Raw genomic sequence first — 14804 nt, forward strand, 5'->3', positions numbered from 1 at the left:
ATAATCTGCTGTGTTTGAGAATACATTTTAGAATCTACACACTGTTTATCAATTTGTACATCTTTATTCCTTCCCCATTTTATTTATCTGTAAAATGGTTTCCTGTTATGCTCAGTATCTTTATATAAGTTTTCTTCAAACCTTTATAAGCCCATGATCACTGCACATCAAATAACAGTAATTCTGTAGGAACACAAACACTGTCTAGTATGTTTCTTTCTCTGGTAGGGTTTTTAAAAATCTGAAGCAGCTGTTGTTCATAAACATATGTTGTGAATAATTTCCTTATTAATGTTGTTGAATCAATAACATTCTAGTCTGTTTCTGGTAAATTTAAGTCCCCAGCCACTATTATTCTTCCCTGCTGTTTTTCATGCAAGAAATATATGAATTCCACTAGATCATCAGCACTTGTCTCTGGTGGCCTATACACTCTAGCATTTGTTATATAGTTCAGGTTTGTCTTTGTGCAACTGTGACAATCTGTAGTATTGGTGTTATCACTGAATATGTAATAAAAACAGGTCTCATAACCATCTTTAATCCCTATTATAACACCTCCATGTTTTTTCTTAGAATGTCTGTTACAGTAAAAACATTTGTACCTTGACAAAACTGGTGGTGCTGCGGTAGCGTTGTCGCCTCACATTAAGACGCTGTCCGGTTCGATTCTCAGCTAGAGCGTCTTCTGTGTGGAGACATGCGTGAATGGGCGTACCTTCGTTGAAGGTTGTGCGTCAGAGTTGGCAACTCGGTATGTAAAAATCAACTGCCAATCATTAGCGGACCAGAGTTCCGCTGTGGCGACCCCTAATCAGGAAAAGCTGAAAGACGCAACATTCTTTAACCATATTTTACAAACAATAACATCAATCTTGTGGGAATGTGGCAAATTGTCCAATAATAAAAGCTTTTATTTATGCCCTTAGCATTAACAACTATCAGAGATGCATTAAATGTTGCTATCTGTCATCTGTTAAATTTCAACCTGGCAAAAATCCTGGCTTGTGTTTGTCAAAAATTGCAGAATATCTGCTGCAAAAATTCTTTCCTTACCTCATTTTTTCTACCTTTTCTTTAGTAAAAATGCTTCCTTTTTCTGTAGACTGAAGGTTTTCTGATAGAAAAATGTTGTTCTTCCCTGTAATCTGTGTGTTACATAACAAAAGCAGTGTCCTTTTTAATATGTATTCTCCTTACTTTACAAACATTTCATTTTCTTTTTCTTTTTTGTTATTTGTTGTGAACTTCTTCCTTTTGTTTTTTTTTTTTTTTTTAATTTCCTTCTAAACACTCAGAATCCTGAGATTACTGAATGCTTGTCACCAGAATTCCAAAGTTGTCAGGGACATTGTCTTGTTTCGTAGGGGTTGAGTGATCTTTACTGACAATGGACACATTCTTTACTAAATGTGTTCTGTTTGCTGTTTGTCTAACATTATTTATCTTCGCACTCCAGTCATAATATATGTAACAACAGTTATCCAAGCTGTGCCAATTGTACAAGTGCAATTGTCATCAGCAGGTTTAGATTTACTACTAATAATATGCAAATCATGCAACATTAATCATGAGGAATACGAATCATCAGTATTATCAGGTGTTAACATTAAATATACATAGCATTTATTGCACCATACAAGATATTTGTGCTTTAGCAAATCATTAATGGCATACTCATTTAAAGAGTCCATATTCGGCTTCAAATGAATTCAAGTTCAGTTTCAAACGAATAAAATTAAAAGAGAAATATATAATCAAATTCAGTTACTAAAAAATTCAAAGAGAACTTAAATCAAATTTTATGAGAAATCGCACAAACAATATACAACTAAATTCTAAAGTAAGTACAGTAAAGTTGATGCTCTGATCATACAAATTCTGAAAGTCAGACAAAAGCTGGAATTTCTTTACATTTTGTGCGAATACACTCAATAGCTTCTGTGCATTATCACTTGCAGTCGCACCTCTTTTTAACAGTAAAAATCAATAAATCACAAACCAAGACGTGATTGTTTAGATGAGCTCTGGATTTTCCTCTCTGCAGTCTTCGACTTTATAGCCGACTAGGTCCCTTAGGATATCTATAGATTGGCTGTCTAAAACTTATCCCTTTCTAACAACAAACAGTGAAAAATTAAAGGTATGTATGTGTCTTTCGGCTTTTCCCGGTTAGGGGTCGCCACAGTGGAACTCCGGTCCGCTAATGATTGGTAGTTGATTTTTACATGCTGAGTTACCAGCCCTGACGCACCACCTTCAACGAAGGTACGCCCATTCACGCATGTCTCCACGCAGAAGACGCTGTAGCTGAGAATCGAACCGGACAGCGTCTTACTGTGAGGCAGTGAAAAATTAAAGGTACAGTTATTTATTTTTTATTTATTTGACATTTGTTTACTGGGAAAGTCTGACTAGGACAGAGGCTATTGTCAGCAGAGCCCTGGGGAGAAACGCTCCAGACATGTCTTTGTAACATAGGAGGAAACCAGAGCACCCAGAGGAAACCCAAACAAATGCAGGGAGGACATGCAAACTCCACACAGAAGGCACCCCGGCTGAGAATCGAACTGGAAACCCTCTTGCTGTGAGGCGACAATGCTAACCACTACACCACCGCGCTGTCCAAAATGACAAAATATAAATCAAAAATAAAGCTTCTGTTTTATTTACCTTTATTTTTCCTTCTTCAGTGTACAGTTCAAAACCCCCCAACTCCAGCCCCCCTTCCTCCTCATCTACCCTTAACAGTGCCCCTACAGCAGTTTCTGACATTCTCCCCCTCAGCAGCCTGAAACACCTCTCTGACAGCTCAACCACTTTCTCCTTACAACCGGTTCCTTCAAGTCTCATAAAAAGGCTTTTGCAGAAACTTAAATCCTACTCTACCTCTGCAGACAACCTCCCTCCCCAATACCTTAAATTGGCTGCTGACTTCATTGCATACCCCATAAGCATATTGCTCAATAGATCTCTTTCAGAATATTTAGTGCCAAGCATCTGGAAAATGTCCCACAACATTCCTATATAAAAAGGAGTTAACTCCACTGAGTTAACCAACTTCCAACTCTCCAACTCCATTCTATCTCCCATCTCCACAGTATTAGAAAAATGCATACGTCAGCAACTAATGAAATACTTGCTGCAAAACAACCTTCTTACACACACCTAACATGGTTTCTGTCCTGGCCACAGCACATCCACAACACTTATAACCTTTACTGAAACTATAAACACAGCTAGAGACACTGGAAACTTTGTATCCGCTATATTTCTTGACCTTTCTAAGGCATTTGACACTGTGTCACACTCCATACTCCTGGACAGGCTTTCTAACTTTGGACTTAGACCTCCCACCCTAAATTAGTTCCACAACTACCTACATGGGCAACAACAAGCCATAAAGTTGTCAAGTGAAATTTCCCCCTTTTTACATAACTCCACTGGTGTCCCTTTAAGGTTCTATCCTTGGTCCTCTACTGTTTAATACATTTACAAATGATCTCTGCCATGCCTCATCAAGAAGAACACTCATCCAATATGCAGATGACTCCATTATTATCTGTATGACTCCTACACTACCCTGACTTCTCAATATCACACAACAAACATTTTCTGACTTTGAATCCTGGCTTATTATAAGCTATTCCTAAATCCTAAAAAAAAAAAAAAAAAAAAAAACCCTTCTCTTCTTGCTAAACCCCCCCCCCAAAAAAAACAAAAAAAAACACACTTTTGACATTATTCAATTCAAAATACACTTGGCTGACCGTGCCATCACTGAAAAAGTCTACTACACTAAACTGCTAGGTGTTATCATAGATGAACAATTAAAGTTCGATCCCCAAGTCCAACAAAACATTAAAAAAAAAATCTCCAGGAAAGAGGCATACTCTTTAGAAACAGACTCCCTGAACTCATCAGCCAAGATCACTTTTTCCAAAACCTTTCTTCTGTCCTCCCTACTATGCAATGCTTCTGTTCAATTGTAATATACAGCTCTTAATTAGATCCAAAATGGAACAGTGCTGCCTCAAAGTGGCAACATTTGCCACTAGCTGAAAAACCAGCACACATCACTGTAGGCCATTGCAAATGCTAAATTGGCTAGAGTTCCCCAATCACCTCCTTTTATATACAACTCTTAATGCTACACAACATGATCCATAAACCCTTAGCCTGCCCAGCTCTAAATAACATAATCAAATAGTACAAACCTAACGGAGCCCTTAGATCTGAAGACAAGAAACCTCTCCCTATTTATTTACAAAGCCTATAAAATACCAGGACAAAGCCTATACTGTCACTCTGTTGCTAAAGTATGGAGATTAGTACCACTAATTACCAGAGGTACTCCGGATCTAGCAGTTTTCAAAACTTCTCTAAAACAGTATCTAAACAATTCTTGGCAGTGCCCTTGCTCAGCCCCTGGCTAAACTCACTTCCACTATCCCCTCCCTCTTTCTATCCACTCGCCCATCAAGTTCTCTCTCCTCCTCCTCCTCCATGACTCCAACCAACACTTTCTAAGATTAGCTAATTACCTAACAGTCCTCAAAACCAACAAAAAAAAAAGCTCTGCCTTCCTTTCTTACAACTATACTTTCTCTGTCTTTTCAACAGTGTCATTACATTTCGGTTCCATACTAAAACTCAACAAAATATTCATATATAAAATTACTGACAACTGACATTTAACATACAAATTCATAGAATGTATTGTTCTGATATCCCAAGGCTATGTTCAATAATATATATCATGTAGAACAACAATCATATGTAAATACATTGTCTTCCTTTGTGCGTTTAAACTAATGAGTCATTTGTCTCATTTGTCTGCTGTATCTGTAACAACTTCTTTTGTACATCAATGTAGCACTGTTAAATTGTTTGTGTTTTAATGTCTGTAATTTGGAGCTTTTCTCCCCAGGCTTCCACTGAAGATGGGTTATTTTGACCCAGTCAGACCATCCTGATAAACAAATGTCAAGTCACCAGTCGCTATAGTACTCCTATTAACAGGTGGATAACTCCTTTATCTCCCACATTTGTGTGTACATATATTGTATTTTTTTCCTACTGGTCTGCTGCTAATTATTACAGCGCATGTTAGTCTTCCTATCACCCCAACCATTATACCCAAAAATAGTAATAATTTTAGTTTTAATCAACACCTCTATACCATAACATCTTGCCTGATTGTCCAACAACAGACTTCACCCTCTTCCTACTTCCACCATTTCAGTACATCCATTATTCTTGCATTAGATCAATGCCAACATTTTTTTTTGCATTCATACTAGCACCTGTTTCTAGCTTTCTTTTTATTCTAACAGTATGATCTGTGGATTTTACTGTATACTTTTACAACACCAACTTTTATCCTCCTCTTCTCCTTCATCAATTTCCAACATAGAAAATGCATTTTCTGCCCCAATTCCCATAGTTTCATTCCTTTCCACTAACTTACCTTCTTTGTCATCAATGTATTCACTTTCCAGCTCTTGCCTTACTTAAATTTCTTGTTTGTGAATTTCATCCCCTTCCCCAATCTGGTCTACATTCTCATCAATCCTACTTTGCTATGCCTTATTCTTTATCCTCTATTACACTGCGCGTCCCACTTTTATGAAGGAAAGGATGCTCGAACCATAGATGACCCTAACATAAAGTTTTCTAGACTAACTGTAGCATTTTCAACATCACCTACTTCAGACTGCAACACTGTATGAGATGTCAAATGCTGTTATATGTTTTTCATATAAATATGTAAGGTAACGGCACATATTTATTAAGGAAATTCTGTGCTGTATACCCCTCTTAAGACAATGATAAAGTATTGTATGTTACACTGTGTGTGTGTGTGTGTGTGTGTGTGTGTGTGTGTGTGTGTGTGTGTGTGTGTGTGTGTATGTATGTCAGAAAGGTTCAGTGCAAACTCCCCCCCCCCCCCCCAAAAGAGCAAATGTCTATCCCAACAGAGTGTAGCCTTCCTGAGATCACAGGTGAGAGCTGCCCTCTCCAAAGCAAAAAACACAGCATCAGTGGGACCAGACGGTGTCCCGGGCTGCGTCTTACACGAGCTCCAAGAAGAACTAAACCCTCATTTAAAGTCACTGTTCAATTTCAGCCGCAGCCTTACTACAGGATCTGTACCCAAGGAATGGCATACAACAACAGTGGTCCCACTCCACAAAGGTGGTGCCACAACAGACCCCGGAAACTATCGCCCTATAAGCCTGACTAGCCTGATCTGCAAAGCTATGGAGCGTATCATCATGGAAATCCTAAACAAAGACATTGGGAACCTCCAGACACTGGATCCTACCCAATTCGGCTTTAAGGGCAGATCTTGCCTCTTGAACCTGGTCGACTTCTTTGAAACAGTTACCAAAGCCATAGATGAAGGGAAGGTAGTCCACACAGCCTACCCTGGACCTCGCAAAAGCCTTCGACACAATACCCCACTCGGGCATCATAAATAAGCTCACCAGCTTAAATATCAACCCCTATGTCACAAGATGGGTTGCAAACTGGCTCAGGGATAGAACCCATATGGTCAGAATAGCAGGTGCCATGTTAGACTCTAAACCAGTTACAAGTGGCATCCCTCAAGGCTCAGTCCTGGGACCTCTCTTGTTTGGTATATATTTCTCCGAGGTACAGGCTAACACGGGTGGACTATGGCTGACCAAGTTCGCAGATGACTGCAAACTGGGTGCCATAATCGACTCTCTGGCTGACACAAGCATCCTCCAAATGGGTCTCACAGAGACGGATAACTGGTGCCAGAGCCATGGCCTAAAGCTAAATGCCAAAAAGTGCATAGTCATCCCCTTTGGGAAAAACAAGGTGCCCACAAATTAACACATAGGTGGTAATCCATTAAGTATGGAAGAAATAATTGGGGACTTGGGGACCCAAGTAGATAGCAATCTCTCCTTTGACAATCCCATTGCCAAAGTGGTTAGAAAGACCTTCTATATAGCCCACCTTATCACGAAAGGGTCCACATCTAGATCAAGAGAGGTCATTGTGCCCCTCTACTCGTCACTTATCAGGCCCATAATTGAATACAATGCCCCATTTGGCATGTACCTTACCCGACACCTGCAGCAACTGGAAAGACCCCAAAAGTACCTCACCAAGAGGATCAAGGGGCTCAAACAGATGCCCTATGCAGTTCGGCTAAAGAAACTCCAGCTCTACTCAGTTGCATACCGCCTACTCGGAGGCGATCTGTGTCTGACGTATAAAGCCATGTCCAACCCAGAATTAATGGACATGCTTCACCTCAGGAAATCCAAATCCCTTGGAGCTACTCGCTCCAGGGACTTGAACCTCAGCACAGAAATAAATAGGATATGCTGGAGGGACAGATTTATATCCCAGAGGCTCCCCTCCCTCTGGAACAAAATCCCAATCCATGTTGGGCAGAGCCCCTCACTGACCCTCTTCAAGAGAAATCTTGACGAGTGGATGGGAGATCGTTAAGTTTAGCCCTGGGATCTCTTTTGTGTCCCTGCTTGACAGAGGTACAGTAAACTAGCCTTAAAAGGGCTACCTTCTGTGACCTACTATACAGAGGCACAGTCAACTAATCTAAAAGGGTGGCGAAAGCCAAACACACTCTGGCTAGGCTTATAAATGCCCTAGGGCAGATAGCCTAGTATCAACCTATGAACCTATGTATACACGTATACATGTGTATCTGGAGAGAGAGACATTAGCAGTTCATTGTGTAAATTTACTACATTTTGAAGCATTATGTTAGCGAAAGGTTATGCATTTCAGCTTTTCAAAATTCAGATACATTTTTTTCCTTTAACATATTGTGCTGAATTTCCTCCTGTACATTGGGAACAATCTGTGACTGATCTATTCAGTAAAGATAGTGCATGTGATTTAAAGTAAGGGGATGAAGCAGAAGTGTTTGGCTGTGTTCGTCAGTTCAGCTGCTGCTTACTTGTTTTGCAGCCCCTAAGTATCACCCCATTCACAGAAGATGTTTGCTTACAGTGGATGTAGCCAAGGTGTGAACTTGGTTAGTGGGATATTTTTAAAGGTTAAGTTAAGGATTAAGTTTCCCAAGGATTATCTTTACACAAATGGAATGTAAAGGATTCCTTGATGCACACCCATTTTTTAAGTAGACTTTGGGGATCTTTGTACATCTTACATGTTAGTAGGTGTTTGCGGAAGTGAGGTAGGAGCTTGCATTGAATAGCTTTGAGTTCCTCCACCCCACCCAGTCCAGTAACATCTAGCCCCAAGCATTTGTTGATTTCCTCCTCATTTGTTTTTTTGTGAGGGCAAAGGCTGGTAGTTGGCCATAAAAATAGTAACACAGTGGGATTTCTTATATATTGTACCAATTTTTCATATTCCCAGATGTACACATTGTTCAGTGCTGCTGCTGTGGTGACAGATATACACGCATTCTTATTGTTGCCTGCCTGCTACAAACCCTGTGGCAGCCACTGGAAGATGACAAATTGCAGAAATATTTTTACTCCCTAAGAGGGGAGAGTTCTCATTCACTCAAATTTTTCTCTTATTTACCCTGTACTACCCTGGTAGATGTCTCAGTTTTTGTCATTGTTATAAAAACTGTCTTTATGCATATGGCCTGAATGATGACAGTTTTTCTATTTTGTGTGAGATTAGCAGAAAGACCCTTTTCCTCCAAAAAAGTTAGTAAATTTATTAAATATAATGCAGAGCACTGATCCATCCAGCCTAGCAGATGCATAAAAAGTGGCTGTTGGGGAGTTGTGGGGAGACTACCACATGATCATCTAAAAGGCTTCTTTATTTACTCTGGTCTAAGAAGACATCACCTGCAGCCTGCCAAATATTTTAGTCACTATATAGGGATGTTTATACTAACTTCCCACTTAATTCTGTAGTTCAGGCAAAGCCAGCTTGCTAAGGTGGAATGGCTGTGTGTGTGTTGACATCTTGAATATGTAGCTAATGTAGCTCTTCATCAGTTCTTTACTTACAAGTGAGATAGGAAAGGAAAAAGATATAAACATTGACATATATTTTATCATACTTCCTTTGCTGTATTACAAAAAAGCTGTTCACATATTCCTTTTTCCGTAGGTTACACTGATATGAGCTGACATGGATCAGAAGATTCTTTCATTAGCCACTGGGGGCAATGTGGAGAAGCTGCAACAGTGTCTAAAAGGCTTAAAAGAAAATGAGGTTTGTGCCAGCTGACTATATTTTCAGATATGTTTTTGTTCTTTTTGGTGTTACTACATCTTTCTAGCTAAAAGACACCTTTTCTGACTTGAAAATCTCTGTACCTCCCGTCACCCTGTAATAATCCATTTGTAAACCTTGATAGGAGTTTGACTGCTCCTGTGGTATGCATTTGTCTTTTGGAATAAATGTATTTCTTTGTTTTACACAAGTGCTTTAACTGATTTGTCCTAGATTTATATGATGATTTACACACTTGTTCACATCATATTGAACAACTAGTGTCACACACAGTAATACTGTAGTTTGAGGATTATTGCTTCTTCATTTTTCTTTCACATGGCTGTTCACTTCCTTATTTGTATTTGACCATTATGCTACTTTAAGCATCTTCAGTGTTGCAGGACTACAGCATAGTTGCTAGTTTATTCCATAATTTTGGAAGGGTCATTAATCTTTCAAAAACATAACTTAAATTGTGTCCATGGTACGCACGTCAGTTCTGCTTGGGTTTTAGTTTTTCTTTTTTATTTTCACGCTGGAAAGAAATATTTGCTAAATCAGTTTGAGTAGAATTGGTACAAGTAACTTCATTTGGTGCACTTACCTTGCCTGAAAAATATACACTGATGTTTAGCACACCCCACCCACATGCAGGACCAAGCCTAAAGATGTCTTTACCTACACCCATTTGGTACATCTACTCTGCAACAGCACAAACTGAGAATCTTTATAGGTTCATAGGTAAGTTTTAAGCTAGCTGCTTTTGCAGGCCATTTTAAGCCTAGCCAATTCTGAGAATTAAACCCTGTACGTTGAGTCTGCTAGGTAATCACATTAACCATTATGCCAAACCCCAGAAATTGTCACCGTACCTCTTAATAAATGAACGCACACAGACATGCACACACACCATTTGACTGCAGTGAGACAAGAACCCCTACCCAAGTAAGTGCAGAACATAGGGCTTCCACCTCAGCCAAACAGACTTGGGCTGTGGCGCTTGCTTTAAGTACTATGACCCATTCATTCTTAGCTGAGAATCCCTGATCAGCTCATCTTATGTGCAGTGATAGTCAAGTGTCTGAGTAAGTGGGCCAGATTACTGGTTTTACAGGGTGACTTGTCCTCTGTTCCTGCTATTATTCATAGATCTGTTATGTGCCTTCCTCTGAGGATAAGCATGCTTCTGCACTCTGAATTTCCTTCAGTTTACTGTGTGATTTGTAAAGTTTAGCACATGCTTGCTATGCTTGAGCTGCATAAGGTTGGTCATTGTAGTGCTTCCCATAGGTGGTACCCATATGGTGAGCCAGAGCTGGCTCACTCCCATCCCAAATGGTTATTACAGGCACCCACACTGATAGTTGATCTCTGGTTGCCTGCACCTTAGAAATGGCATAATCCCTGTATTCCATGTAGCTGGCTATATTTTGCAGAATTTGAACAAAGATGATCTTAAACTTAAGTTGGATAAGACTCTTCCTGATGCAGTACTGGCCTTTAAGATGTTGGTTAATGCTTATGTAGTTGCCAACAAGAACCTCTGAAATCTTAACTGCGTGTTGTTTAATTTGACCTTTGCCTGGTGAAATCTGTTTTTAAAATGCATGTTGGCATGAAGACAAGTCCATCCTGCTTCCATGCTTTTTATGTAAGCACAGCACTGCTTTATTCACTTCCTAGAATAAAGGTGCAGTATATCTTTGCGGGAATCATAGAAGGAAACTTAAGCCTAATGCAGATCACATGGGCTGCAATGTTACAGGATCTGTGTATGTCCTAGTGTCCAAAGCATGTTCCATTGTACAAAAATACTACCCAAAGAGAACAGGCAAGAGAAATTAACATGAGAAACTATGGAACTGTTTCCAGAACAATCTGCCAAAGATACAGAATTTTTTTTGTTTTTACTGTCTGTCTGTTGTCATTGATATAACATGCACGCCCAATGTCTGAAAACTGCTAGATTTATTAGCATTTTAAAAAGTTGTAGGACAACCACAAGACAGAATCTTCACTTTTGGGAATGGAAGACTTTTATCTTCAAGAGAAAGTATTAATTCCAGCAAAACAAAATGATAGTTATGCGATTGTTAAGCAGAGAAGAAATGCTTAAACAAGCAATGAATCTTGATTTGACAGGTGTGGGTTCTTAGTACATTAACATCCTGAATGAAAAAAATAATGAACTAGCTAAATGTGTGACTGTAATAGTCGCGGAAGAAACGTGTGTGTGTGTGTGTGTGTGTGTGTGTGTGTGTGTGTGTTGGTGGAGGGGGCAGAAGCTAAATGTAACTCCAATACTTTATAGGAATTTTGGGCGTACATTTGCTGTTAAATTGCAAAATATGCTGGATAGATCGAGTAATAAATTTATATGTGAACAGAAGAACTAGTTGGAGAATACATATAAAGGAAAACAAATGCATTTTTCACCTTGGTAATATTTCTTCATTGTAGCATAGGCTTGTCAACAAGAGCTTGAATTTTGAAGTTCACAAGTAGTATTTATTCCCAGTTAAAAAAAATGTTTCACCTGCTGCTACCAGCAGTTTTTTTTTTCATTGCAGGTTAAACTTAGCAAAAAACTGGATGCTCTGGATCCACAAATTTAGTTTGTTCCTGACTGTAGATTGCCCCCGCCCCCCCCCCAAAAAAAAAGTTTTCTGCAGCGTGCCTGAAGACATTTAACTCCAACTTTTACTTGAAAAGACAAAAAAGTGGCAGTTAAAGGAAAAGTTAAGTATTGCAAGTCCAGAAAGAACATGCCTTTTTTACAGTGACACAAGGTGCTATAGATGTTATGAATGCTTGTTACTCAGGTATGGAATTACACCAACAGCCGTATTTTAGGTGGGTTGTGTGATTGATTTATAAGAAAGAGCTTGCCCATTGTTTCTTTTATGAAAAGGAGGGGTGACCTTACTGAATGCTGTGAACATTTGCAAAGTCAGTGACATTACAAGTATGCAGAAGAATTAGTTGAGGAATTGGACGTGAATAACACAAACAGGGTTTCAAACAGTAAATCAGAAATGAGGAAAAAGAGTGCACAAAAGCAGCAATGGAGATGAAAAAAGAAAATAAAGTTGTGGGGCTCATAGAAGTATGATTGTATTTATTTGTGTTTGGCTGCAAGCTTATGAAGAATTTTATCCTGGATTCAATCAGTTTTTATGGATTCTGTTAGATACACCAAAGAAAAGTCAGGTGTGTACCAAGTAGCTTGCATATTTTTATGTGTAATATGAAAAATGAGCTTTTTGGTGGGATTAACAAGTAAAAATAATTGATACAGTGAACTCTGAAAATGCATCAGAAATAGTAAACGAGTGTAGGATTGCTTGTAAGAAGTGTTGAGAGTGTTGCAAATTAGTAAGTAGAATGTTGAGTTCAAATTAGATGCAGGTGCACTATATAAAGCATTGAAGGTAATTTGGAGCATTGGGGTGAAAATTTAAAAATGTTGGACTGTGTGCTTGTGGTTGGCTCATTTTAAGGTACTAGTTAAAGTCATGCTGTCAAATATACCTCTCAACCTGTTAGAGCAACAAATCTGGACCAAATCATAAATAAAAGTGGGACAAAGGCCCAACAATAGGGGCAATTTTTAAATATTACTCTTACAAACTTGGAAAATTGATAGAATAACAGGTTTTGCATTAACATGAATTTTCTGAATGTTATGAGGACTAAAACTCAAATGTCTGTCATTATTTTTTAATTTCAGTCTTTAATGATTCGTCACTAATTTGCGAGAAAACACAGTTTTATGAAAAAACATCAAAAAAATATGAGACAAAAATCTGTACATTCTGTGAAAATCTGTACAATTGAGAGGCATGCTAACAAAAGCTACTGATATTATAAAAATAAGAAATGTGGTAGCTTGTGTTGGATCATAGCAGCTAAGTGTTTGGGCCTTTTGGCCTGTAGAAAGCTAGGTGTGATAAATCTATATTGCAAAATGGAGGTAATGTGTTCAACAACAGCTGGATTGTCACAGAAACATTTTGGGTACTATACAGCATCACAGCAGTGATATCCTTCACTATTGGGCCACTTTTATTTACAGGTACGAATTTCGCTTGGAGACTGATAGCAAGAAATAAATGCTGCTGCTGTACAACTGACACATTGTGAAAGTACCTTTGTTGAGTTATGAGTTAAGTCATAGGCGCATAAATTAAAAGAAAAAACATAGTATTTTTTTTCATTTACATGCACTATACATTACATATATGTTTTCTTCCTTTATAGCAATTCTTATTTGGTCTAGTCTTGTAAATTTTCAATTCCTGGCTTCCCACAAACCTCACTCCTGAAAAATATTTTCCCTGTACCATTCCTGTGAGTTCCAATTATTTAAGTTCATAGATTAGTACTAGGTTAACTGCACTTGTGGGCCATTTTAAGCCTAACTAATGATCCCATGTGAGAATCAAACCCCTGCACCTTGTGTCTGTAAGGTAAAGACTTTAACCATTATGCTAATCTTTCACCACTCATAAATGTTTGGAATTTGCTGTATTAGAACCAGGGACCATCTTTATTGGAGCCCTACAGTTAACACCTGCTGCCACAGAAATAGTTATTTCTTAGTGATTTGCTTCTTCCCTTTTCTGAAGTATCCATTTTTCAGGTCGTTTGTCTGTTTTACAATATTCAGTAGTGCAAATACAGTTTTAGATTGATTTCCATTTTCTAGTAATAGCTTTTTTGGCAGCCAATTGAATTAAACTTAGTAAGACCTTATTAGATTTTTGTGTCCCAGCTCAGAAGAATCATTTCCTTAGCTAGAGCTATTTGCTCCTCCAATATGTATGACAGAATATTGTATAGAGAATGTTTTAAAATCTGCCAGCTCATTACACTTCCTAAACTTTACATCTTTCTTCCACATCACATCTCCAACATTTGTTATCTTCCACAGGAAAAAAAAAATGTAATGCCTGCTTTGAGTATAACAATACGTATGCAGACACTTTCAAGCAAAATTCCTAAATATTCTAGACTTTTTCATACTTATGTCCTCATGTAACTTGCTTTTCCAGTCTCTCGTCCCAACTTTTTCTTACCATCTCTGTTTTTTATAGTTCTCATGAAGTATTTTATAAACCCTACTAATTCTGCCCTTTCCCTACCAGTTTTTGTTCTAGATTCAACAGAAAACTCAACCAGTGCATGTCTTTCACTTGGGATCCTGCTATCCCTTTCTTTCTGCTTATACTCTATCAATCCCTGATAGGAAAGGCAGTCTCTAACTTGCAGTCCAAACTTCTTCTTTGCCTCATCCCTCACTTTTCCTTCTGTAGTTAGTTGTTCCCAATACTTTGGCTCCTATGTCAGCTTTCTTCAGTAAATTCCAGTCCCTTCTTGGCTATTCTCTCTACCCCTGATTGCTGTCATCCCTATTGGAAGAATCTCCTTTTTCCATTCCTGTGTTGGTTTGTTTCTTAGTATATTTCCTCCTACTTTATGAATATAGTATTCCATATAGCTGTTATTCTCCTTAAGGATCTGCATCCAAAATTCCACTCTGTCCTTATTTTCTTGATTTTCCCCCATGCTTCATCATCATCCCTTTC

At 38.5% G+C, this 14804-nt stretch overlaps 1 protein-coding gene across 2 annotated transcripts in view; it reads left to right on the forward strand.

Moving 5' to 3' along the window:
* Positions 1-14804, forward strand: part of FANCI (FA complementation group I) — a 2406750-nt gene that overhangs the window by 104760 nt on the left and 2287186 nt on the right. For both annotated transcript variants that reach the window (XM_044078210.1, XM_044078208.1), the window contains exon 2: positions 9109-9213. In XM_044078210.1, the coding sequence (XP_043934145.1) occupies positions 9130-9213 (84 nt within the window). In that variant the 5' untranslated portion in view covers positions 9109-9129. The remainder of the gene's footprint in view (positions 1-9108; positions 9214-14804) is intronic.

This window comes from Protopterus annectens, chromosome 7.part0, assembly GCF_019279795.1.
Source record: "Protopterus annectens isolate FY-2018-M chromosome 7.part0, PAN1.0, whole genome shotgun sequence".
In the NCBI taxonomy this organism is placed as follows: domain Eukaryota; kingdom Metazoa; phylum Chordata; order Ceratodontiformes; family Protopteridae; genus Protopterus; species Protopterus annectens.